General features: G+C 44.8%; 1 protein-coding gene across 1 annotated transcript in view; it reads left to right on the forward strand.

Annotated features, from left to right (window-relative positions):
• The first annotated feature begins 424 nt into the window (after positions 1-424).
• LOC144179204 (cytochrome P450 3A24-like) overlaps positions 425-23272 on the forward strand; it is a 29058-nt gene continuing 6210 nt past the window's right edge. Inside the window, exons 1-10 of the mRNA XM_077707466.1 lie at positions 425-610; positions 5338-5434; positions 6882-6934; positions 8684-8780; positions 9466-9582; positions 13621-13709; positions 14270-14415; positions 14834-14949; positions 16679-16820; positions 21756-21916. Of these exons, the coding sequence (XP_077563592.1) occupies positions 543-610; positions 5338-5434; positions 6882-6934; positions 8684-8780; positions 9466-9582; positions 13621-13709; positions 14270-14415; positions 14834-14949; positions 16679-16820; positions 21756-21916 (1086 nt within the window). The 5' untranslated portion in view covers positions 425-542. The remainder of the gene's footprint in view (positions 611-5337; positions 5435-6881; positions 6935-8683; positions 8781-9465; positions 9583-13620; positions 13710-14269; positions 14416-14833; positions 14950-16678; positions 16821-21755; positions 21917-23272) is intronic.

Below are 23272 nucleotides of genomic sequence, written 5' to 3' on the forward strand. Positions count from 1 at the left end.
CCCTTTTATTCCATGTCCCCCACCTTTTCCTCACCAGGAAGACTTGTCTCTTGTCTCATTAAAGCCTATCAATCAATCGATAACGACGTGCGTGACGCTATTATGCGTCGTCTCAATCAGCATGTAAACATCCCCCTCTCGGCCTACTCCGCGCACTAGTTTCATACGTGACGCTAGTAGGCGAGAGTTAAGCGAGGCAGTGAAAAACTGGTCCCGTGTTTACCCTGACCGCCGCGCCTGTTTATCAAGGCTACAACTTGACGCGCAGCGGCGCTTATAATGGTCCGGTTACCCTTCGCGCTTTTCCGAGACGGAGGAAAATTGCGACGACGGTGGCCTCGTCTCTCTCTCGTTCGTCTCGTATATCTGCTTTCCTCCTCCCCCGGTGTCCGTGTACGCGGGAATTGCGCGCAGGACGCGCGCTGTGGCAACCAAGCAGATACGCGCTACGGTGTACTCAGGAGGAGTGTACGATTAGCCGATCGTCCGTCGTCGTCGGTATCTGCGCTTCTGCTTCGCAGCGAGGCGGAGGTGTCGCGGCAATGGCGCTTTTCTTTGCTGTCGCGGACTGGATTATATTTGCGGTGACAGCTTGTATCCTGCTCTACCTGTGAGTATACCAGTCTCACTTGTAGCCCTAGACAATAACTATACCTCCCTCACTTGTTATAGCCCCGGAACAAGCATTTCGCAACCCCTGGTGATTTCTCGAAGTACAAAGTGTTCGCAGTCGGTTGTGTCGTTTCGCAGGTTCATTTCTCATGGCTGCTCATAATCATTGGCTGAATTTGTTTCGTTGTAAGGCCCAAGGCGTTATATACTAAACACTGGCGTATGCCCGAACATCTGACAGTCAGTCCTTACCTTGGATGTCAAACACACACGCACACAAACGCACTCTCGTTCGCAGGCGAACTCGCACGTACGAGTGCGCTTCCATTCATTTCAAATTCTTGCAGAAACGCGTTGATTCCTCATTTCCTCGCATTCAAGTCTTAAACTGAATGTATGATGGGGTGCAAACGCTAGAAACCTAATGAACACGGCGGATACAAGTGACGTCAAGATTCTTTTGCTTGCAAGTAATATTGCAATCAAAGTTTTCCCTCTTGCTCCACAAAGCAGAACCCACTCTTTTCTGGATTTTTGTGATCTAGACCGATCAATTACGCGAATGGTATTGCTTTACGTTCTCCTGCTTGATATTTACATCAATCAGAATGCCAAGAACCGCTCCAGAGCAGCTCGGTTTTTTCCCATTCCCATAGAACGTCTATGGCGGGAGCCGTTTTGGGCTGCTCAGGAACGACCTGGAGCTTGAACCCAACGTTAAATAACGTGGCCCTACTACTCCATTAAAACCTCGTTGATTCGGATCTCTCAGGTGTAAAAAAATTATGAACTATCCGAATGTCGAATTATCGAATGAACAAAAAAACAGCACATTTACAACTCTTTTATGCGTACCTTTACTTCGTGAAGCAGTCGGTAATGCTAGTTTACCTTTTGGCGGATAGCTTGGCAGAAAGAGGACGTTTTCGGAAACGAACAATCCGTGTAGAGCAACAGTATTGCATGGAGCATGATAGCGGAATTCTTCCCAAAACTGCGAGCATTCGCAGCTGCTTTTACGGTGCGACCCGCCGGGAGTACGACATCGCACAGGTCCTCTTCATCGGACGTTTCTTCCACACACCGAGGGCATTGTTGACGACCTCATCGCCCTTTAAAACGGGCCAGCGACAACAACACCATCATCAATAGCAACATAGACAGAAAGATATAAACTTCGGAGGGGAGTAGACTAACGAGAGCCCCATCGTCGTCCTCGTATTCTGGCGCCGTATGCGCCGGTTGTTTACATGCCGCGATGTACGCTCGCAGCCTCCCAACCGCAAGTGGGAAGGGGCAGGTGAACGCCAGACGATGCGTTGCGGCTCCCGTTTCGAGGCCTTGGTCCGAATAAAACGGTGCGAGCTTAAATTTGCGCCGAAAAAACAAAGCTCTGCGGCCATTTTTCAAGGGAGGGAGTAGGTACGCCGAATTATCCGAGTTTCCGAATTAACGGGGTCGAGCTGACGTGCTTTTAATGTACTACTACTAGCTGTGTTCCCACCTAAAGCTCTTGCACTGGTGGACCTTCTGCTTGAACAAATGTGCAAATGAACAAGTAGCATACTCATCGAATCCGGGCAGACTTGATGTTCAAGATTTCAAGGTATACTCTTATACCTCGGTAGAACGAAGTAGAACGAAGTCCTCGAGGCTAACTTTGTTCAAAACGATATGTTCTTAAGGGCTGGTATTATTTGCTTCGATCTCACTGCAGTAGGGGCCATGAAACACCTCAAATAATGCGAGGGTTCAAATACAGTGATTTTGGTGTAACGAGTATTTACTGTGTTTATTATGTCTGTTTTTGTAACTGTTCAAATGTCAGATACGAAGACGTTTTCGCGTTGAACGTTGCTAAAATGAATAAATGCTATTGTTGTAAAGTAGTGCTTCGAAGTGAGGGAATTAGAGAGCATGTAATTGTTAAGAAAAAAAGATTTAGGCTTGCCTATTTGTTTGCTTGCTGCAGAATACCACAGCAAACCACGCTTTTTGACTGATGGAAACGGCGAAAAAATGTCGATTTATTCAGGTTTTTACCGACGTTCTCTGCTTCGTGAAATTCTACCCGCAGTTGTGTATTTAAATAAATTTAGTTTTTTTTTGTCGTGCGAGCATGAGCATAATATTTTGTTGCAAATGAAATACAAGTATATTCAAGTATATTCATCATAGAGATCAGTTTTTTAGGCAGTAAAAAGAGCATTTTAGCGCCAAAAATAGGCAGGCAAAAAAAAAATGTTTTAGGCCTCCAATGTCGTAAAATAGAGTCACCATAAATATATATTTTTTCAAAAATCAAGTAATTTTGAAAAAACAGATGTGCACGACGTGTATCTACGACAGAAGAGCCAAAGATGTTATTGTTTATGATGGCATAAAGGCGCAAACAGGTGAAAATAGCCGTTCAGTTGTCCCATTTGTATAGAAAACTATACTGCACTTGTTTTGCACTACACTTATTTTCGTACTACCGTAGTAGTTTCGCGCTTGTTTTGTAACTCACTGCACTTGTTTTGCAATTCGTCTCGTCATGCTTTGCTTGCTATTCCGTGTGTAAGGTGGCAAGGGCCCTTCGTGCTGTTTCAACAGCTTTTTTTTTCTGGTCTCCCTGGAACAGGGTTGTGAAATAAACTCAATTCAATTCTATTCAGCTGTTGGCAATTCATTGGCTTAATTCAACAAGCGCACTACTCATATTCATGTTAAATGGTCACTCTCGTTTGCTGGAGGGTAGCGTACAGTTAAACCTTTATGAAACGACCCTCTATGTAACGAATTCATGGATTTAACGAAGTTTTTCACTTCCGCAATGCAACCCCCATTAAAGCCCTAGTGTTTGCGACCTGTATACAACGAAACGTTGCGGCGGTTAACCTTCATGAAACGAAGTCTGCAAGCTGATCAGTCATTTTTTTGGCACGTTTACCCAAAAATAGGCCGTAGAAGTGAACTAAATTAGCGGATACTATAGCACCACTGTAAGGAGCCAACAGCAAAGAAAAGGTCTGGAATCTCGTAAAAACAAAAGTTGTCTTGATGATGATGATGAATGGTGCAGCTAGTGCCATCCCGTGGATAACGTAGCATCGACTTCTTCTTTTGCTTGTGTAGCGTGAAAGCACACCAGGTAGCAAGAGTAATTACGCTTCACGTATTATCTCACCCGAATACAAAAACTACCGCGCGTTTCCAAGTGTGAGTGCGGTTTCGGTTCGAGACCAAAATTTCGAGGTGCTAGGCTGTCCTGTCGGTGTGTAGTCACGCGTCTCCACTAGATTCTGTGGTATCGGTTCGTCGGGGATGAATTCTGCTGCCAGAAAACAAAAAGTTGTGTCTTTTCAACACAAGCGCAAAATTTTAAATGCCGTCTCCGCCAGCGAAAAAGAAGAATGTCGCCGCCTGGTATAGTATCGTAACTAGCACCCTCTAAGCAATTTTGAGTGCGGTAAAGAGTACCAATTTCGTAAAAAGCATTCTTTCAACATAACTTTGGTTCTTGTAACGCGTTAAGGCGCCGAAAAGTGTCAAAAGGTGAAAGTGGTACTTAAGTTACGTTTGTTAATATAGGGGTAAGTGACCTTGCTGCTTTGAAACTCCATTGCGTGCATAAAGTCATGCGAAAGCAGAAGGCGCAACTCACGCTGTCTTTCGTGGTGAAAAAAACCCATGAAGGGTGACTTCACCTTCATTTTTGTCGATATAGTGATGTAGGCCGGCAAATGAATACTTCAGAGATTTAAATATGGATTTAAACAAAGCGCTACTTTATGTCTGCCTGACGCCATTTATATTATTAAAACAAAAACGAAACATCGCTGCTGCGCAGTGATGTTTCGCAGTTGGCTCTTCAACATACGATTGATCAGCTAACAAAGGCCTGTTCGATGCTCTAACGTTCCGTTGAAAATATATTTGGATTTTAGTAAGCTTCTATAAACAAGAATATGGCGGAACATATTTGAAGAACTCTGAAGAGCAAGCACAACATAGGCTAAGAATCACGGTTCAAATCGTGGAAACAATAGCACACTACCACCATCTGCTGATTTTGTTATTCAAAATTGTGCCAACTTCACTAAGCATGAGCTGCTTAGTTCCATCCTTCTGCTGCTAGCCGTTCTTTTCCGGGAGGTCATTGAACCGGAGGACCGGTTTAAACCCATAAAGTTCCGAACCATGGTAGCTGCCCGTAACATGAATAACGATCTCAAACTGCGTTCGAACTCGAGACTTGCGGGTAAACAGCGTTCATATAAGAGCCGATTTTGACAATAGGAATTTACAGCCATTTGCAGGCATTTGGGCATAAACGCCAGAAGAGGCATTTGTAGACACCATAACAATACCATACAGACCCTTCTGAACCTCTAATTCATGTTCATATATCAAAACGGGGCAATAGGAGCGCAAGGAACAAGAAAGGCATTTGTGTAAAATTTGGTCTCTAATTTTGAAGTACGTACTATAATAGTACAATGGTTTCTATAGAGTTCATTAAATTTTGAGAAAAAGCAGTCTGTTTCCTTTTACAAGATTGCTTTTCCAGAAATTGCGAGCAGGATAAGCTCAATAGTAATAAATGGTGACATCCAAATATCTAGGTATAATTATGCGCAGCCAAAACATCTTTGGCACTGCGTAATTATGGGAAGTGCATTACTTGAGGTAAGATTGGCGGTTGCATGTCGTCAATGAACATTATGTTTTTCTTTGTATTAGCTATGCTTCAAGGCATCGAAACTACTGGAAAAATCAAAATGTGGTCCACGAGAAGTTTTCGCTCCTGCTTGGCTTCGCTAAGATGTTGCTGACTAAGGTAAGAATCTCTTTCCGCGCCCAACACATAGCCGGATTGGCCTTTCCTTCTCAAAGATCAGAAAATAGTTAGTGAATACTTCATGCTCCTCTTGCTCACATGGTTGATAGGTGCTAATCAACAACAACAAAAACGAACTCACCAGTTTGATCTTAGGGATAAACAAATAATCGAATACATCTGGCTTAAAAAAATGAATGTCTGGGCCGAAGGCCATTAATGAAAGTTATTTACAGATATCTACGTCGGAAATTAATAATATTCGTGCCCCATTCCCGCGGTTTTCTGAAGAAGTAAACAGTTATTCCGTATCGTTTAATGCTCCGCACAGCACTTGCTAGGTTCAAAAGTATGTGCATAGTGTGTACTGTGAAACCTCGGCGTGTAGTCGCGCGTCTCCACAGCTATTTGTGGTATCGGTTCGTCGGAGATGAGGGCTGCTGCTAGAAAACGAAAAGTGACTTTTCAAGAAAAGCGCACAATCTTAATTGCCGTGTCCACTGGCGAGGAAGAATAATGTTGCCGCCTGGTGTAGTATCCCAACTGGCACCCTCTCAACAATCTTGAGTTTGGTGAAGAGCATCAAGCTCGCAAAAAGGCATCACCATTTGAGCATAAGTGTGCTTCCTGTAACGCTTTACGGCGCCTAAAAGTGTCGAAACGCAAAAGCGATACTTGTGTTACGTTTGTTAATATTGGTGTAGGTTACCTTGCTTCTTTGAAGTGCCGTGCAGTACCTAAGCTCGCCCAAAAGCAGTCGCCGCAACTCCAGCAGTTTTTCGCTGTGAAATGAATCCGTGGACGGTGAGTTCCCTTTCGCTGATTTCTAGCATTTCGGCTTCGTTTCTGCTTCATTCCCGGGAGCTTAAACACGAAACCTACAGGTAACGAGAACCTGGATGTAACAAAAAATGGCGAGCATTTGTCAGCATCGTTACATCGAGGTTTAGCCGTATTTCTTATGAACGTTGGCCGGGAATGAAAACAAAAAAGCATATTAGGGTGGAACACGTATTGTGCCGAACGTAACAACGAGATTCCATTGTATAGGGTAAAAAATGGTGGGCGTAACGTGCCGGACACAATATTCCTGGAAAGGGCTTTCCTAGCTAGACGCCTTTTCTTTAGCTGTATGGCCATTTTTTTCTCGACCGGCTTTCTTTATGCGTTCTCGTACTGTCCAACAACATCATCTCTCGATGTATTTCTAAGTGATCTATTAGAGAGAGAGAGAGAGAGAGAGAGAGAGAGAGAGAGAGAGAGAGAGAGAGAGATAAAAGAAGAGAGCAGAGAAAGAAAACCCGTGAAAAACTTCCCCGCCATAATGCCGTGATTCGCGTAACCGGTGTACCAAGAAGGTCCAGGTGTAAGTGTATTTCGGGCACAACACTTCCCGAACGCCTCGCATTGCGCTGGCCCTGCACCTCTTGTCCTTTTGATTTTCCAGCCCCGGTGCCTGGCCGACCAAGACAGATACCAGAAGATGGGACGGCTGTTCGGGTGAGAAGTGCTCTCAAGTTTCTCTTATCAGAAGTCAAACTGGCAGGGCGAGCGCCAAAGTCAGTATCTTATGTTGATCTTGAAAGCCTGAAACTCAATTCAAACAAAGCAGTATACGGATTACTCCTCTGCATTTCTTTTGGCCGTAGTCACACAGAAAAGCACGCTTTGCGGCAAAAGCTACTTCCTCCCGAGGGCTCTGTATACCTCTGCATGTTATGTAGAAATCTTGAAAAATTCTTAACGCATACAGTCGAGGAGAGAGAAAAGAAGGACGAAGCACAGCGCCAGTGTCCCAGGTCTTTTCGGTTCTTGTCTGTGTGCGCGAAGAATTTTTCAAGATTGCCACATCAACTTGCCCAAGACCGTTTAATAATGTAGACATCTTGGAAAAACTCATAGTGAAGTTAGCCGAAATGGCAACGCTATCTTTCGCCGAGTTCGAATTACTAGTCAATGATTTCACCGTAAAGTCGCACATATTTCGGAATTCCTTTCTGCCTTTAATACAAGGCTTCTGCGGGGGGAGTACGGGTGAAAAACTGCTGTAAGTCGTGTTTTAGAAAAACTACCCCGGAAAATTATTAATCACGTTGGACTGTTCAAACTTCTGCATAACCGTGGGAAGCTTTATTTCCACGGGTACCCCGCATAACTACCACTCGTGATTTTACACGCACAACACGAAACCAACGGCACCAGCCATTCCAGCGGTATCACAATTGTCCTCGTTGCACATGCACGGTTAAATAAAACTGCTGTCTTTTGAAGGGAAAGAATTTAAAATACTCAATCGCAAATTAGAAACAATCGTGATTTCTTTCTCATACTCTTTGGGAACCGGTGAATATGCTCGTGAGTAAAGTAATGTACAATTCCAATTCAAGGCGCATGTGTCGTTCATTTTGTACTGCAATTTTTGTTGGTGTTTTAACATCTTTGCTTTTCAATTATAGGAGCGTGCCAATAGTTTTTTAAGCACACACTGAATATAACACGACTTTGTGTAATTACAAAGTTTGTACAGCCAGATTCGGTTACTTCCTAAACATGCAGCCGCAAAAACGGCAAAGGAAACATTAGTTTGATCAATCTATGTATAAATAAAATATATGATGGGGGAAATGAAATATCATACTACAACCAAGGGCTTTACGCAAAGCGTACCTTTTGTTGTAGTGCATTATTTATTTTCATCTAAGTTTTTGCCAAAGCAAACAGCGTTCTGGTAGGGATTTTTGTATCATAAGATGTGTGGGCGATATAAATTTCCATTTGTGTCTTATCGTAGCGATGCCGCCAATATTTTTATTTTGCAAGCAAACCTACAAATGCGCTCGCAGAATAATTTAAAATCGGAATTGGACTTAGGCATGCGTCACACCACGGTAAGAGGAGAATAAAGGATGTCGCAGGGAGGTTTTATACAAGAAGGTTAATCACTCTGATGCCACGAGCATTATCGGTTTCAGTCATCTCGTTCTGTCCTCGGTCTAATATGTTGGAAGATCCCTCGAGAACTTTTTGATAGCCCAATTTCACTCTTCGAATACGTTTACCACCGAATGAAACAAAAAAATTCGAGTGGGTATAATAAGCTTTCTTAAAGTGACAGTGATTGCTTTCATTTTTGTCGACATAATTCACATAGAAAACATCGCCTCCCCTATTTCCGGGAAAGCTTGACTGGGCTTGACTTCAATCTTTGCTCCCTAACCCATTCCCTTTCTTTTGCCCGTCTTGTTGCAGTATCTATGAGCTGGGCCAACCTAACCTGGTGGTTGGCGAGCCTGAGTTGGTGAAGCAGGTTCTGCTTAAGGACTTTTCGTCCTTGCCAAATAGAAGAGTATGTTTTTTGCTGCCGTTGTGAGATATAGTTGCATGAATAGTCACCAAACAAAAAAAAACATTACGCTTAGGAAGAGGCGTTGTAAATGGGCGATCATTCACTTCAGAGCTTTATATGTTCCGATATGCAAATTCTGCTTGCTATTTCGACATGCGTATTTTCTGTACTATATAGTGGCCTCAGATTCACAATAGCATCGGCTACAATGCTGACGCAAGTAATAAAAGTGGTTTTGTAATTTTCACGGGTATCCTGAAGCCTGTATGTGAGACCGAGATCAACGTCTGCAACCAGTGGGTTCTTCATTATTCTAACAATAGAAAAATTTTAATCGAGGAACGCAAGAAAAAAGAAAAGACAATTATAACATGATTAGTTCGGCTGCCAGATATGAATACTAAGGCTTCCGGAGTACCTTATGGACTTTTCCACATTCGGTGGGGGATTTTCTAAGCAGCATCGATCTTTGGCGTATGCTTGAGAAGGCTAAACTTCGGAAATAGCATGTCGATTTCATTGGCGGTACTTTCTTAATTTTTGAGGACATATTTTGGTCCAAGTACCCTTTAAGAAACTGAAGAAACCATTTTTTAGGTACAAATGCTACCAGTTTAATCAGTGGCATTTAGCAGTTAGTAGTAGTGCTGTTGCTAGAAGTTTGTTATATATATTTGCTTTACAGCTACCGGCCTTCGCTGACCCTATGGTCAGCAACATGATGGTTTTGGCACCCGTGGAGAGGTGGCGAAGAATCCGTCCCACCGCCAGCCCAGCGTTCTCAACAGCGAAACTGCGGAAGGTGGGAAGTTGGCTTGGGAATCTCATATGCATACAGAAATGCATTTTATTAGGAGCAAAACAAGTATGAAGAATTTTTTTTAACTGTCTTCATTATTGCATTCGATAAGTTTCAATAATGGAAGAGACAGAACAAAGCTATCTTGGTTTGTAGAAGAGAGGTTGATGTTGTGGGCCTTGTTCCGTGAAAGGCAGTCAGTGATTCCTTGGCTTCGACCGGCGGTCCTCACTCGAGTAACCAGGTTAAGCTAGGTATCGGGGTCTGAACTGGCAAGGGAAGCCCTCCACTGCTCGTACGAGTGGTTCCAGAGAGAGGGCAAATCGGAGGCGTGTTAACATGCTCATACTGCATGGTATAGCGTGCCAGGCTGGGGCAGTAAGCACAAAAGGAAGATTTTTTGGTGGGAAATATGAGGTGGAGACCGGTGGAAGGGAGGCAGGTGTTGGTCTGGAGTCGCCGCCAAGTTGTAATAAAACAAGAACAAATGGAATAAAAAAATGGCTCCAATACACGCTGTAAAGGTGGTTGGAAAGCAAAACTTTAAACGACACCTGCAACGCAACGCCACTCGACGCCACTCGATGCAACGCCACTCGAATTCACACACGTGGTTCTACAAAGAGTGAAAGCAGAGATTCTGCCATCCGTTACCTGGAATTCGCGGGGGCGACGTCCCGAACGAAGCAGAAGCGTCGGCCACGGCCGGGCTAGAGCGGCGGACGCCGCCGCTGTAGCCCGGCCGTGAGTCAGTAGAAATAAAACGGCGAGGGGCGTCTTCCGAAGAGTGAGACAGCGGAACCAGCCATCCTGATGTGCTAACTTGGGGCTACACCACTGTGCCACAAAAGCGCAGACACCGAAACAATTCGGCATGTGAGCTTGGTGATTCCCATTTATAGCGATTTAAACTAATTAGTTTAGTAAGTTTGGGAATTGCGAGAAAGTTGAGGGAACTTTTATAATCGCTATTTATCAGGACCAGTTGCTACTTTCGCCTCTTAAAACACAACGGAATTGGTACTCACCAATTTAGAAAACGGAGTCCCATTCGTGGCAAGCAGGGCACAAAAGGTAGTGTTTCTCCAGCGGCGAGATGTCTGTATGTGGTTTGCACATTTTGTTTTCCCACCCTGCAAGCATATCATTAACGTATGTTTGCCGTACAACCACTTGATTCCGTCAGGTGCGGGTTACCCTAGAGGTGCTGTCGAACAAGTTAATCAAGCCGTGCGAAGACAGCGTGCAATAGACGCGAAGCTGCGGCAAAACTGACCCAAAACAACCGTCGCTAAAGCAGACGAGCAAGCCTTACCACCGACGCCGCCGCCGGCGAGCAGGAACTTCCGCGCGGGGAATGCTCGGTAAATTCGCCGCGCCATCTACTGTGTGCTCCGTGAATGAAACTCTCCGCCCGCCGCTCCCCCCTCCGCTCCGCCGCCGCCTCCGCCGCGTTGGGAGTTTGTTGTCCCGCACGCCATGAAAGAACCGTTGACTGGTAGAGCTAGAAAGCTTTGCTTTAAAAGGTAAAAGCACTGCATGCGAAGATTATTCGATGACGAACTTTTCATAAACTTCATGTTTATAGTCCGACCTTAATTACTGGTTTTTGTTTTAAACCCAGGGTTTATATCCTCCATTTAAATTTCTTTATACCACCTAGATAGAAAGCGTGCAAAAGTTACCTTATTGATATACAGTTCAGTAATAAACAAACGCGGTAGATGCTGTTTAAATTGTTTTATGCCATCTAGAAATAAAGCGTACGAAAGTTATCTTAGTGACATACAGTTCAGTAATGAACAGATGCGATAGATGTCGGGAGCTGGAAGGTATTGTTTTGCTGGTCGGCAACGCGAGTCATGCAGGCATTGCGTAATCAGTGTGTAAACGAGCATTGCGTTAGAATACTAGAGGATATCTACAATGGGTGCACAGTTCCAATATCGTCCGTAAGGAAAGCAGTAAAATACCTACAAGGATCGGTGTCAGACAAGAAGACACAATCTCTCCAATGCTTTTCACAGCATGTTTGCAAGAGGTATTCAGGACGTTCGATTGGGAACGGGGGGGGGGGGGTGGAGAGGGTTAATGGAGAATACCTCAGTAATCTCAAATTTACTGGTGACGTTGTCTTGCTAAGTAACTCAGGGCACGAATTGCAAAGCATACTTAATGCACTGGACAAGCAGAGTAGAACCGTGGGCCTAAGAATTAATATGCAGAAAACTAAAGTAATGCTCAATAACCTCGGGACAGCACAGCGGTTTGAGATAGGTGGAGGCAGCGGAAGTGGTAAGCGGACATATCTACTTAGGCCGAGTAGTGACCCCGGAACCCCTTCATGAGGAAGAGATAATTAGGAGTATAAGAATGGGGTGGAGTGCATTCGGCAGGCATTCTCACATAATGAATGGTGGCCTACCATTGTCCCAGCAGAGGCAAGTGTATAACAGCTGCCTCTTACCGGTACTCACCTACGAGGCAGAAACTTGGAGGCTCACTAAAGGATTCAACTTAAATTCAGGACGACTCAGCGAGCAATGGAACGGAAGATGGTAGGTGGAACGTTAAGGGACAAGAAGAGAGCGGAGTGGGTCGGGGATCAAACGCGTGTTAGAGACATATTAGTATAAATTAAGAAGAATGAAACGGGTGTGCGCCAGTAATTTAATGCGAGGGCAAGATAACCGTCGGTCATTAAGGGCAACAGAGTAGATCCCTAGACACGGCAAGCGTGGTAGGGGGCAGCGGAAAGTTAGGTGGGCCGATGAGATCAGGAAGTCTGCGGGGATAAATTAGTTGCGTTAGCACAAGACCGAGATAATTGGAGATCTATTGGAAAGGCCATAAATTAGTTGCAGTTAGCACAAGACCGGGATAATTGAAGATCTATTGGAGAGGCCTTTGCTCTGTAGTGAGCGTAGACAGGCTGATGACGATGATGATGATGATGAACACAAGCGAAGCAAGCAGAGTCCGCTTTCGAAAAGTTGGCGCAGCCAGCACTAGCGGTACAAGGCTGGAGAAACAGCAGAGGTGGCGGACCCTCTCTCTTCATCGGAGACCCGGCTGTTGCACCTGACATGGATTTCCGAACTTGCCGCTGAAAGTTCTCCATGGCTGGCGCACCCGGATCGTTTAATCAGCAGGCTTTCACATCTCTTCCAAAGTGGACCACTTTTACACGCACTACGGACGGCAACCGGCTTCGCGGACTCAGTGTCTGCAGCGAGTCAATTTCTGTGCTTCTCACTTCAGGACCGAACACATGTGAGCTGGCGAAGAGTAGAGATCGCGAGAGATCATGCCGCGAACGCTGGGCAGAGTGTTCTCGAAGGTCGAGCTGAACGATTCCGGGCATTCCTCGCGAAACACACCCTCACGTGCACGCGGTATTTTTTAAGTAATACACTTTATAAGCGACCCCAAACCATCCACCGCCGGCGGCGGCGTCGGCGTCCGCAGTGCTCCTCTATAAAGAAACAGCATCCGGCGCCAGGTTTCGATCCGCGGACTTTGCGGCCGCAGCGCGACGCTCTACCGATCAAGCCACGGACGCGACGTGATATCAGCGTTAGTGACGCGCCTTATATCTTTAACGCATTCAAACTACGTCGTCAGCGGCGTGCGTTGGCGACTCAGCGGCGTTATAGCGGCTTGATAACTGCGTGGTGTACACGTGATACTACAAACCCGATGGAAGAGATGGAAGAGAAGGCGGCGAGGCGGTGGGCTGCGGGGGCCGAGCGCAAGCGCCGCAAGCGGGCCGACAACCGTGCATTCGCACTTTCACATTCTCCCCCTCGGGGAAATGCGGAGGAATTTTTCATTGTACCTTTTGCGAACGCCACCGGACCAAGCTCCTCTGTTCTTCTGACCAAGTTCTTCTGTTAAAAAAGGCTGATATTTCATTGGATAGATGAAAAGCAAGTTTCACCATCACTACAAAAGGGCAATTGACAATAATGGGTGAATCGCAATTTCCCCGGGACTCCTATTTTTTTTTTATTTTTGTAACTGCTTGTGCATTATTCGCAGATGTATTATCTGGTACAAGACTGTGCTCGAGTAACGTGTGAACATCTCAAGGAAGCGGGCAAGAAAAATGCTGAAATTGACATGAAGCAGTGAGTACACACGCATGAAAAATGATTTCTTATTTCTTACTAACCTTGCGATTACAACCGTTTATGTAAGCTCAGTTTTTTGAAACGCCGAAAAGCGAAGCGCTGAAAAACAAATCAAAACAAGAAATACGAGGAAAGAATGCTAGAAATTAGTACCGTTTATGCGGAGTAATTACTGCTATGATTTTAAATAAAGCTTTCGGGGGCAAATAGGTGAACCCTGGGGGATTATTCGAATTCAGATGCATGGTTGCGGTGCCTAGAACCCCAGCTTCAACTGTATAACTTTCTGCGATACCATGCGGTGCATAAATAGGTCAGGCTAGCACACAAATGGATAGTGGACATGCTTTAGGCAACGACTGCTTTGATTTTTAATTCATCGAATTTTACCTTCAGTACACCTTGCACTGAGTCTTGAAAATCTACGCAAGAATTTTTTTGTCACCTGTAATCGCACTTTTTCGCTGTTTTGTCAAGTCCACGAGCCATGGTAGACAGGACTATTTTATTTCTAAAAGATTGTTTGCTCTTTGTTTAAAGCCGGATTTACTGCGCAGGTTTTTCGGTCACTACGCATTGGACGTGATAGCACGGTGCGCGTTCGGCACCCAGCTCGATTCCCACACGGATGCAACGAACCAATTCGTCACCAAAGCCAGGGTTGCCATCTCGCCCAAAATGACGTGGAAGCTCGCCATAGGACGTAAGGCTGCACCCATCGAGAAATGCACACTAAAAAGTGTCGAGTCAATCAGTGAACAACTCATTAAGGAATTAATGCTCCTTAAGGTACAACCCCTGCTTGCCAATAAACAGCCGTACGTGCATGTTTTTCAAATGCTAGCTACTTTGCTCCACGTAAAACGTAGGTAGCTTTTAAGTGCTTACGTACGTAGTACAGATGCAAACTGGGTCTCGGCAAATTACGAGTGTTTTTAGTGCATGCCCATGGATTCTTGGCCTTCAGGCATGTGCTTGATTTTACTGTCTGCTGAAGTTTACCTCAATGGAGCTGTTTTTTTTTAAATTGGCGTCTTTTAAACGTACGTCGTTTAGGGCCCCACATTTATGATTTCACCTAATAATACGGTTTGGCTGTCTATAAACATCCGCTCTTTCAGTTTTGTTTCCCGCGCTCGGAAAGCACCTCAATGTGAACCCAGCCAGTATCGAGGTACTTCATTATTTTAAGAAGCTCTGTCAGCGCATCATCAACGACAGACGGAAGGATGAAACTGTAAGTACTGATTATAACGTTATTAAAAATAGAATCTGTTTAAGGCGCGAAGGGGCCATGCAGACAAAATACAAGTTTATCTTATTCGAAATATTTCGAGTTTTATAGTTCCCCAGCGCTTGTGCGGCAGCAAATGATGCCGTATTCACTGAGAAATTAATCAATTGAGGTTAAAATTTTAATTCTCCGGCCGAATCATGTGTTTTCGTGACGTCTGAAATGAAGTGATAAGTGCGCGTTTCAAATGAACTTCCACTGCTTTATTCGGCTCTGCAGCCTTGCTTGCCGTCAGTCCTGCCAGATGGCGCTACCACATTCATCCACAGACTATTGCCCGCCGTTGCTTTCTTTTTGACCATATTTGCAGCTGGCCTATTTTTGTTATTCTAGAAAGTAATCATTTCGTGAAACCTTGGGTATCCTCGACAAACTGGGTCACGTAAGACCGCGTCGCTTACGCCAATCGGCCAGTGTCTTGTAAGACAACTCCAAAGTGGCGGACTGCTGTGCAGCTAAAACAAGCATAGTGCACTCAGCACCAACAGCAGTGCGCATCGGTAATTTTATGCTAACGTGTATTTTCGCAACTGTCATTGTTTACCGACCCATTCTTACTGCTGTAAAATGAATATGCATTACATTTAAGCTCAAATAGCTCGTTCGGCAAGCCTATAAGCCGTGCCTAATACGCGTTTGCTTTCGCCGGCCTCAGCCAATCACACACCCGGGCACATATGACATCATTGGTTCTGTTGCGGGAAATGAGCTAGTGGGTCGCATGGCCATTCCCGTTTTAAGTGCGAATGCACTTCTTAAGCGAGCCTGAAGCGTCCGCCGCCGTCCGCATAGCAACAGCTGCGGGTGCGCGCGCTCCTCGTCTTCCTTGGCAACGGGGGGAGATGGGCGCGCGCTGCCTGGCCGCTGACATGGCACATACCCACGCGGGGGATTGGCCACGAATCTCCTCGTCTTCCTTGGCAACGGGGGGAGATGGGCGCGCGCTGCCTGGCCGCTGCCAAGGCACATACCCACGTGGGGGATTGGCCAGGAATCGGGCGTGAGAAGGGCTAATGCACCCGCTTAAAGGAGTACTGACACGAAATTTCAAAGCTGAGATCCGCTCTAGCAATCAAGTACAACGACAACACAAATAGGTGTCTGTGAATAAATGCATCTTTCCTTCTTTGTAGTTGTGTGTGTGTGTGTGTGATCTCTCTTTCGCGAACATTACCGAACCGCGCAAATTCAACTCGTGCATTCGCACTTTCACATTCTTCCCCTCGGGGAATTTTTTCACTAATTATATAGCTTATTTGAGCGAAGTGTCTGGTAAACGTGGTGTCACTATGATTCTAACGAGGCAATCTTTCGAATGAACCAAACTTGTGTTTTGTCTGCATGGCACCTTTAAAGGGCGCCTTTAACATACAGTACGCCATAGTGTTCCTGAATCATAAGAGATGACAGCGGTAGCATAGCCTAAATGCATTATTCAGTGCACTGCTTTGTTCTTATCTGTTTCGCTCTGCAGGAAAGGATGCAAATGTCTGGAAGGAATACAAGTTTGAGACGATGCTTTTAGGGACCATTACATCGCATGCATTCTCCAGTGTTTAGCAATTGTTTTACACAAAATATATCAGCAAACTTGGGAGTTTTGACTCTCATGTGAATACATATAATGCACTGATATCCCGTCTGTTTTTTGTTCTGTATTTGTGGCTTGCAGCGAAAGGAAGACTTTCTGCAGTTGATGATGGATGCTCAAGATGGCAAACTGTCTGGCGGCACTGATATCCTGGCCGATCAAGAGGGAAGGCTATTTGACATCGGCTCGGAAACAAAGCCTGAAGCTACGCCCTCAGTAAAACGTGAGTGCGCAGTACACAAAAGTGACGGGCTCCTTGGAACGGTTCAGTTTACGCGAATTTAAAGTACACCAACGGTGTTTGCCGGTGAAGAGTCAATGACTTGGCGTGCAGAATTTAATATAGCCGCTAGAGCAATTTGGAGAATTGCCGAGACCGGTAAAAACAAATTGGGATGGAATATTAAATTTACATAGAATATCACATGCTATTTACGCACAATATTCTAAAATTCTGCACTCTTTCTCATGTACGCACGAACCATAGTGACCGAAATCCATAAAAAAATTTGGGGCCCCATGATCGCTTAACATAAATCAATTCTTATAACGGCAGAACTCTTTAAGCTTCCTTTTGTCCGTGCGGATCATTAAGAGGGAATTCTGCTCGGCGAAACGGAAAGGGGAAACTGCTAGGCCATGAAGTGTGAGAGAAAGTGGCGAGGAGGCAAGGAGCCCATGAGCGGGGGTTCGGAGAGCCCGCCTCAAGAAACAAAACTCTTCCATTGGTCGGTATCGAATCTGGGCCCCTCGCGTTACGAAACCGGTGCCTATGTTACTGCGCTATAATCGCACTCGGGGCGCGTAGCATTTCCTTCGGGTTCGTAGCGCGGGCGTTAACTTTCGTTTTGGCTGAGTTGAAGCGGTTACTGCGCTATAATCGCACTCGGGGTGCATAGCATTTCCTTTGGGTTCGTAGCGCGGGCGTTAACTTTCGTTTTGGCTGAGTTGAAGCGGACTTTGACTTTGAACCTTGGCAGTTTGTATTTGGGACTTTAGGGCGGTGGATTGCGGACTTCGAGTTAAGTGAGTTTGCATGAAGAACGCTTCGCTTTTTAATAATCTATCTCTTAAGGAAAGGGCACACGTAAGAAAAGCCACGTTAAAGCTAGCGAAGACAACTAGCTCCACTGCTTCTTCAGTCTTCGTATCTCAATTGCGAATGTCGCCGAATATTTTTGTTTGTTTGTTTGTTTGTTTGTTTGTTTTAGCTGCTACGTGTTATCCTCAGAGTACAATAGCATGGCCTTTGTGACATGGCTGGCACAGTCTCGGTCGTATGTATCCAGGGCATACAAGAAGTTACTAACTCACAAATAATTAAAGAAGCTTAACTCTCGAGCATCATAAAAAATTTTTTGCTGTAATTGCAATAAATAATACTTTCTCGAACTTTAAGGAATAAAACCTTCACTTTACATTTGATAGTTAAGCTTCTAGCTACTTTTAATTATTTTTGGCGTGGATACTCTTGACATGCAGTTGACATGCAGTTCTTGACACGCATGCAGTTCACGTCAGCTAATAACTGTCAATCAGCATTTGCTAAGGTAACATCCGGCGTGCCGCAAGGGGCCGGTTTATCGCCCCTCCTGTTCCTCATCTACATTAATGACTTGCCGGCTAACATTAGGTCTAATATCCGACTTTTTGCTGACGATTGCGTCATCTACACAGTCATCAATAGCCCTGATGATGCTAATAAGCTACAACGCGACCTCGACTCAATTGCTTCATGGTGCGATAAATGGCTCATGCCCCTAAACATAGATAAGTGCAAATCATTATCATTTACCCGTAAGCGTGGCGTACTTGCCAACATATATTCTATTAACACCGTGCCCATCGCTTCCGTATCATGCTACAAATATCTTGGCGTCCACTTGACTTCATCGCTATCCTGGACCACCCACATCGATTCCATCTGCTCTACAGCATCCCGTACACTCGGCTACCTTCGACGCAACCTCAAGTGCGCATCCCCCGACATAAAAAAACTAGCTTTCATCACCTTCGTCCGACCTAAACTTGAATATGCTTCAGCAATCTGGCATCCTTCACAAGCCTACCTAACAACTAAATTAGAGTCCATCCAAAATCGTGCAGCTCGCTTCATATCTTCGCAATATTCACACAAAACCAGCGCTACCGAGCTAAAACATTCTCTTTCCCTCCCAACTCTTGAATCCCGCCGCTTGATCACCCGTCTATGCCTTCTTCACCGCTTCTACTATCATCCACGCTCAAGGCATCAATTGCTCCAATCTGCACACAGAACTTCATCGCGCATAAATCACAGCAGACCCATTGCACGTATAAATGGCCGGACGGCAGCATTTATCACTTCATTTTTTCCTAATGCAATAGCCCTCTGGAATGCCTTACCGGATGACTCCGCATCATGCGCCGACAGGGAAACATTCCGCGCAAAGCTGAACGAACGTTTTTTCTGATAATTTCAACTACTCCGTGTATATCGCTAATCGTTTTAGAATTGTACTTAGTTTTGCTCTGCAATTGTTTAACATATGTAAAACATCGTTATTCTTTTTTTATTTTTGTTCTAGTTCGTTCATGTGATTTCTGATTCCTGTCTCCTGTGTAAACTTATTTGCTTTTTTTTTTGCTTTTTTCTGTTGAACATTGTACCCTATCTTGTCACTTGTCCCCCCTTATGTAATGCCTTCGGGCCCTTAAGGGCGAAATAAATGAAATGAAATGAAATGAAATGATCTGGGGACTTTTTACCAATACAAACCCTTATCAAGGCACATACTTAGAGCAACACACACATACGCACACGCGCACACACACACACACATGCACAAACACACACACACGCACGCACGCACAAACACACAAACACACGCGTGCGCGTTTTTTCGTTTTTTTTTTTTTTTTTTGCTGGAACCACGCATCCACAACATTCTAAGGTAAAAAACGGAACTGTGCATGACGTATCCGCATTGTGGGTGCCACACCGCTTCCTGGCGCGAGGAGGAGAAAGCATGAAGACGACTTCGTAGTTTCGGATTCTTTCGGGGCATACTTATTCACTTTTACGTCTGGTGGCTTTGTGACGCTCTAACTGGTGCGTGATGTCATTATAAATCTGGTAACGCCAGGGTAACAGGTCGGCTGCTTACCTATTTTTTCTCGCAGATAAAGCGAGCAAAATTAATGATCTGAAACACGTGCGAGCACAGACGAAGTAGGCAAGCTAGGAAATAAGAAAAAAAAAACGTACTTCGCTCATCTTCAGGTGAACAGTACAAGGGGAATGCAGTTGTGGATTTATTTTATGAGGCCCTGCCGCCAGACGTGTGCAGTCCGTCAAAATTTTGTAGGGCACGGTGACCGTGGCCGGAGCAGGCGCACGGCCAAGTACGTTCATCGTGCTTGCCGCTGTAGCCAGGTTATACACGGCTAGAGATCGCGAGGGGAACTTTCGCTACTGCTTTCGTAGTATGGCTGGCGCGATAAGTGCAGCGCGCAACCGGTATCTCAGAGCAGGGGCACTTCGTTTCAGCGCAGGCAGCAGAAGCGTCGGACACACTACAACAGCTAGAGCTAAAGGTATTCTTGCTCTCTTTAGCCGCGCAACCAGCAGACAGCGGCAAGCGCAGCGCCCCTGCTCGGCCACGCGCCTGCTCCGGCATGGTCGCCGTGGCCTAGAAAATTTTGACAATGTCTGTACATTCTGACTCACTGCTTCGTGCCTGGAAGTACTGCGAAAGTTTACGTCCAGCCAGAACGGCACCCCGTCTCATTTGCTCGACGCAGCAGATACATTTTTAATTTCTAATATACTTTTATGGCGATCTTTTTTAAAACTGCTTTTGAATGGTAATATTGCCACAACTGAATGGAAGCCAATTCATAAATAGGCGCACGAAGAGTTCTGAATGGAAATGGGCCATTCATCGATTAACTTTCCGGTTAATAGAATAATAGTTTATTCACGACTAATTGTTTTTGTCCGGTTGATTGGTTAAAGCAATGTGAACACACAGAAAGAAGAATGCCATGTACAAAATGGGCTCAAGTCTCTAGAGGATCATACTCTAACCCGACTTACGTCAGAACAGAAAATGATGTCAGTATGCTAATGGATGATAATTATTAAAACAAAAATCTTATAGATGAGACAGACGAAAAACGCCTACTCTTAATACAATTTCATCGACAACTCTTGGACATTATACACGAAGTCTACTTGTTTTTATACTTCTGAACTCTTGTATCCTTATGGCTCAAAGCAAACTTTCGAATAAAAAAATACAAATATGTGCGATACAAAAAACTGCGAGCGGACAATTATACCTTTTGGACGTTGTATAAACTGCTGATGTGGTAAGTCAACCACGGTTAATCGGCGCCCCCTGCGATTGCGGCTGAGGCTGGTCTTACCGATTTTAGAAACGTGTGAGTGACGAACGCGGTGTTAGGCGTCTCGCCCAAATCAGAACAGTGATTATGATCTACATGCCTCATCTGGAGTGTCTGTGAACAGGCCGACGCGCATATTAGCCTGATTTTTATTATTATGGTATTATGAATATTGCTACAAAATTTTTTTTGTTTATTTTTCGTCCTAAACCAACTCAGCCGATTAATCGATCAATTAACCAATTAACGCCACCCGAATAATGGGGGTAAAATTTTTAACCGACGCCCGGCCCTAGTTCTGAGTTTTCACAAAACACCAGGAAATAGCGAAACAAGTTTTTGATGAGATTCCAAGTTACCTGGTAAGCCAAGACTAATAATATTTCTCTCACATATTTCCTGACCACGTAGCCTAAGAGCTAGACGCAATTGTTCAGCGTGTTCTGGAAGCTCTTCCGATTTCCGAAAAAGAAGCAAAATCTTTCAGGGGCCCTTTAAAAACGGACCTTTGTCAGTTATAAAATCGAATTTTTGAAGATGACTTGGGCGCGCCCAAAAGTTCGTATAATCACCATAAGGTTCGATTCGAACAAAGTGCTTTGTTTTGCTGCCTCATAAATTCGCGTTGTGCATTTCTCAGCGAGGGTTCCGTCACAGTCGTCGGACTCGGTGACCTTCGCCTGTACAACAGTTTGTTTGTATGTTTGAGAACAAAATAAAAATAAAATTGAATTTGAATTTGAAAATGGCAGCTATTCACACTGCGCAGGCCTGACGGAAGACGAAGCTATGGCTCAATGTATACTATTCTTCTTGGCCGGCCTGGACACCACTTCGACTACACTGACCTTTGCCACCTACCTGCTGGCCGTGCACCCAGACGCCCAGGAACGACTAAGACGAGAAGTGGATGACTGCATCGCTACACACGTTAGTGTTTACAGAATACATAGCGCCGAGCGCTGTAAATGCAGATTATAAATAGCGTATGGTATCTGGTACAGGTTAGTGAAGCCTGGAGAATTGTCCGGAACACTGCGACTTGTATGCATGCACTCTGGGTGTTTACCTTGGCGAACTTGATGCCCATTCTATCTTTTTGTGGGGGAAATACCAGAGAGGATCATGTCTCTTTATGGATTCTAAGTCAAACGTTGATGAAACCGGAAGAGGGGAATATGAATATGAACACAAAAACGAAAACTGGGGTTTTGTGGAGTAAAGTAACATATCATGGGTCTTGTATTTTTATGTACATTGATGAGTACAGTTTTCACTACATAAGTTTGTCCTGGTCATGTTTTCCCTGAAATAATAGAGGAATTATATGTTGCATGTTCAGATTCAGAATTCACTATTTTCGTTTGTAGCTGCTAGTATATATAAAGCCAGCGGACATTGTCAATGACACACCAAGACGTGACATACTATCAGGGAGTGCCCGTAGTGCAGCCTGTGTCAGATGTAGGCAGCTATGAAAGAAACGCCATTAACATATGAACGCAGCTTTTTGAACACAGGGTCTGTAGTATGTTTATTAAGCCTCCAATAATAGCATGGACCATCGAAACTCTGAAGCACGGCCATTGCACGCCGTAGACCTACCGAAAGCACGAAACGTTCCCCAAATATCAAAGTTTGGTCTTTCTAGCACGTCTTCTCGGCATTCCTGACTACACATGCATTAATAGACTACCCCCCCCCCCCCCAGCATAAAACGCAGCTATTAGGAATGAAAATATTTCGTGCTTCAGCAAACGAGTCACCTAAATTTAGAGACAAAAAATTGTGGCTCAAAAAACATTTGTGGTGAATCGCTTTCGCGAGAATTTGTGGTAGCTGTACTAAAATAGAGCTTAACGCTTCATTTCAGGGAGGTCTAGTATTTTACCTTTGTAATGCGCTATGCTACCCCCTTTGAAAAGGACTGTATTTTGTGTAGTATTCTCGTCAATGCATACCATACGTAAACTATCGAATAATGAAAGCTACTTGGCTGAAAGAAAATCAGGAAAGCTTGCACTCACTCGCAAAACTTGAATGGTGAAGCTGTTGTAGGTGAGCATTGCCGGACACGTAGTTAAGTTTCAGTATGATTGTTTGTTTGCATAGTTGTGGTGCTATAGTAATCGTCGTCGTATACATCGAAGACGTCGTCGTCTTCTTCGCGGGGAGTGGTGGATGCAAAGGCATCCTCAGCATTGTAGACTTCCACCAGCTCTTTGTCATCGACTCGAGGCAGGGGTGGCGGGATCTGCAAGTCGCCTCTTGAAGGAGTGGCACACT

This window comes from Haemaphysalis longicornis, unplaced genomic scaffold (assembly GCF_048455015.1).
Source record: "Haemaphysalis longicornis isolate Haplotype H1 unplaced genomic scaffold, Haemaphysalis longicornis Haplotype H1 scaffold_4, whole genome shotgun sequence".
Classification (NCBI taxonomy): Eukaryota; Metazoa; Arthropoda; class Arachnida; order Ixodida; family Ixodidae; genus Haemaphysalis; species Haemaphysalis longicornis.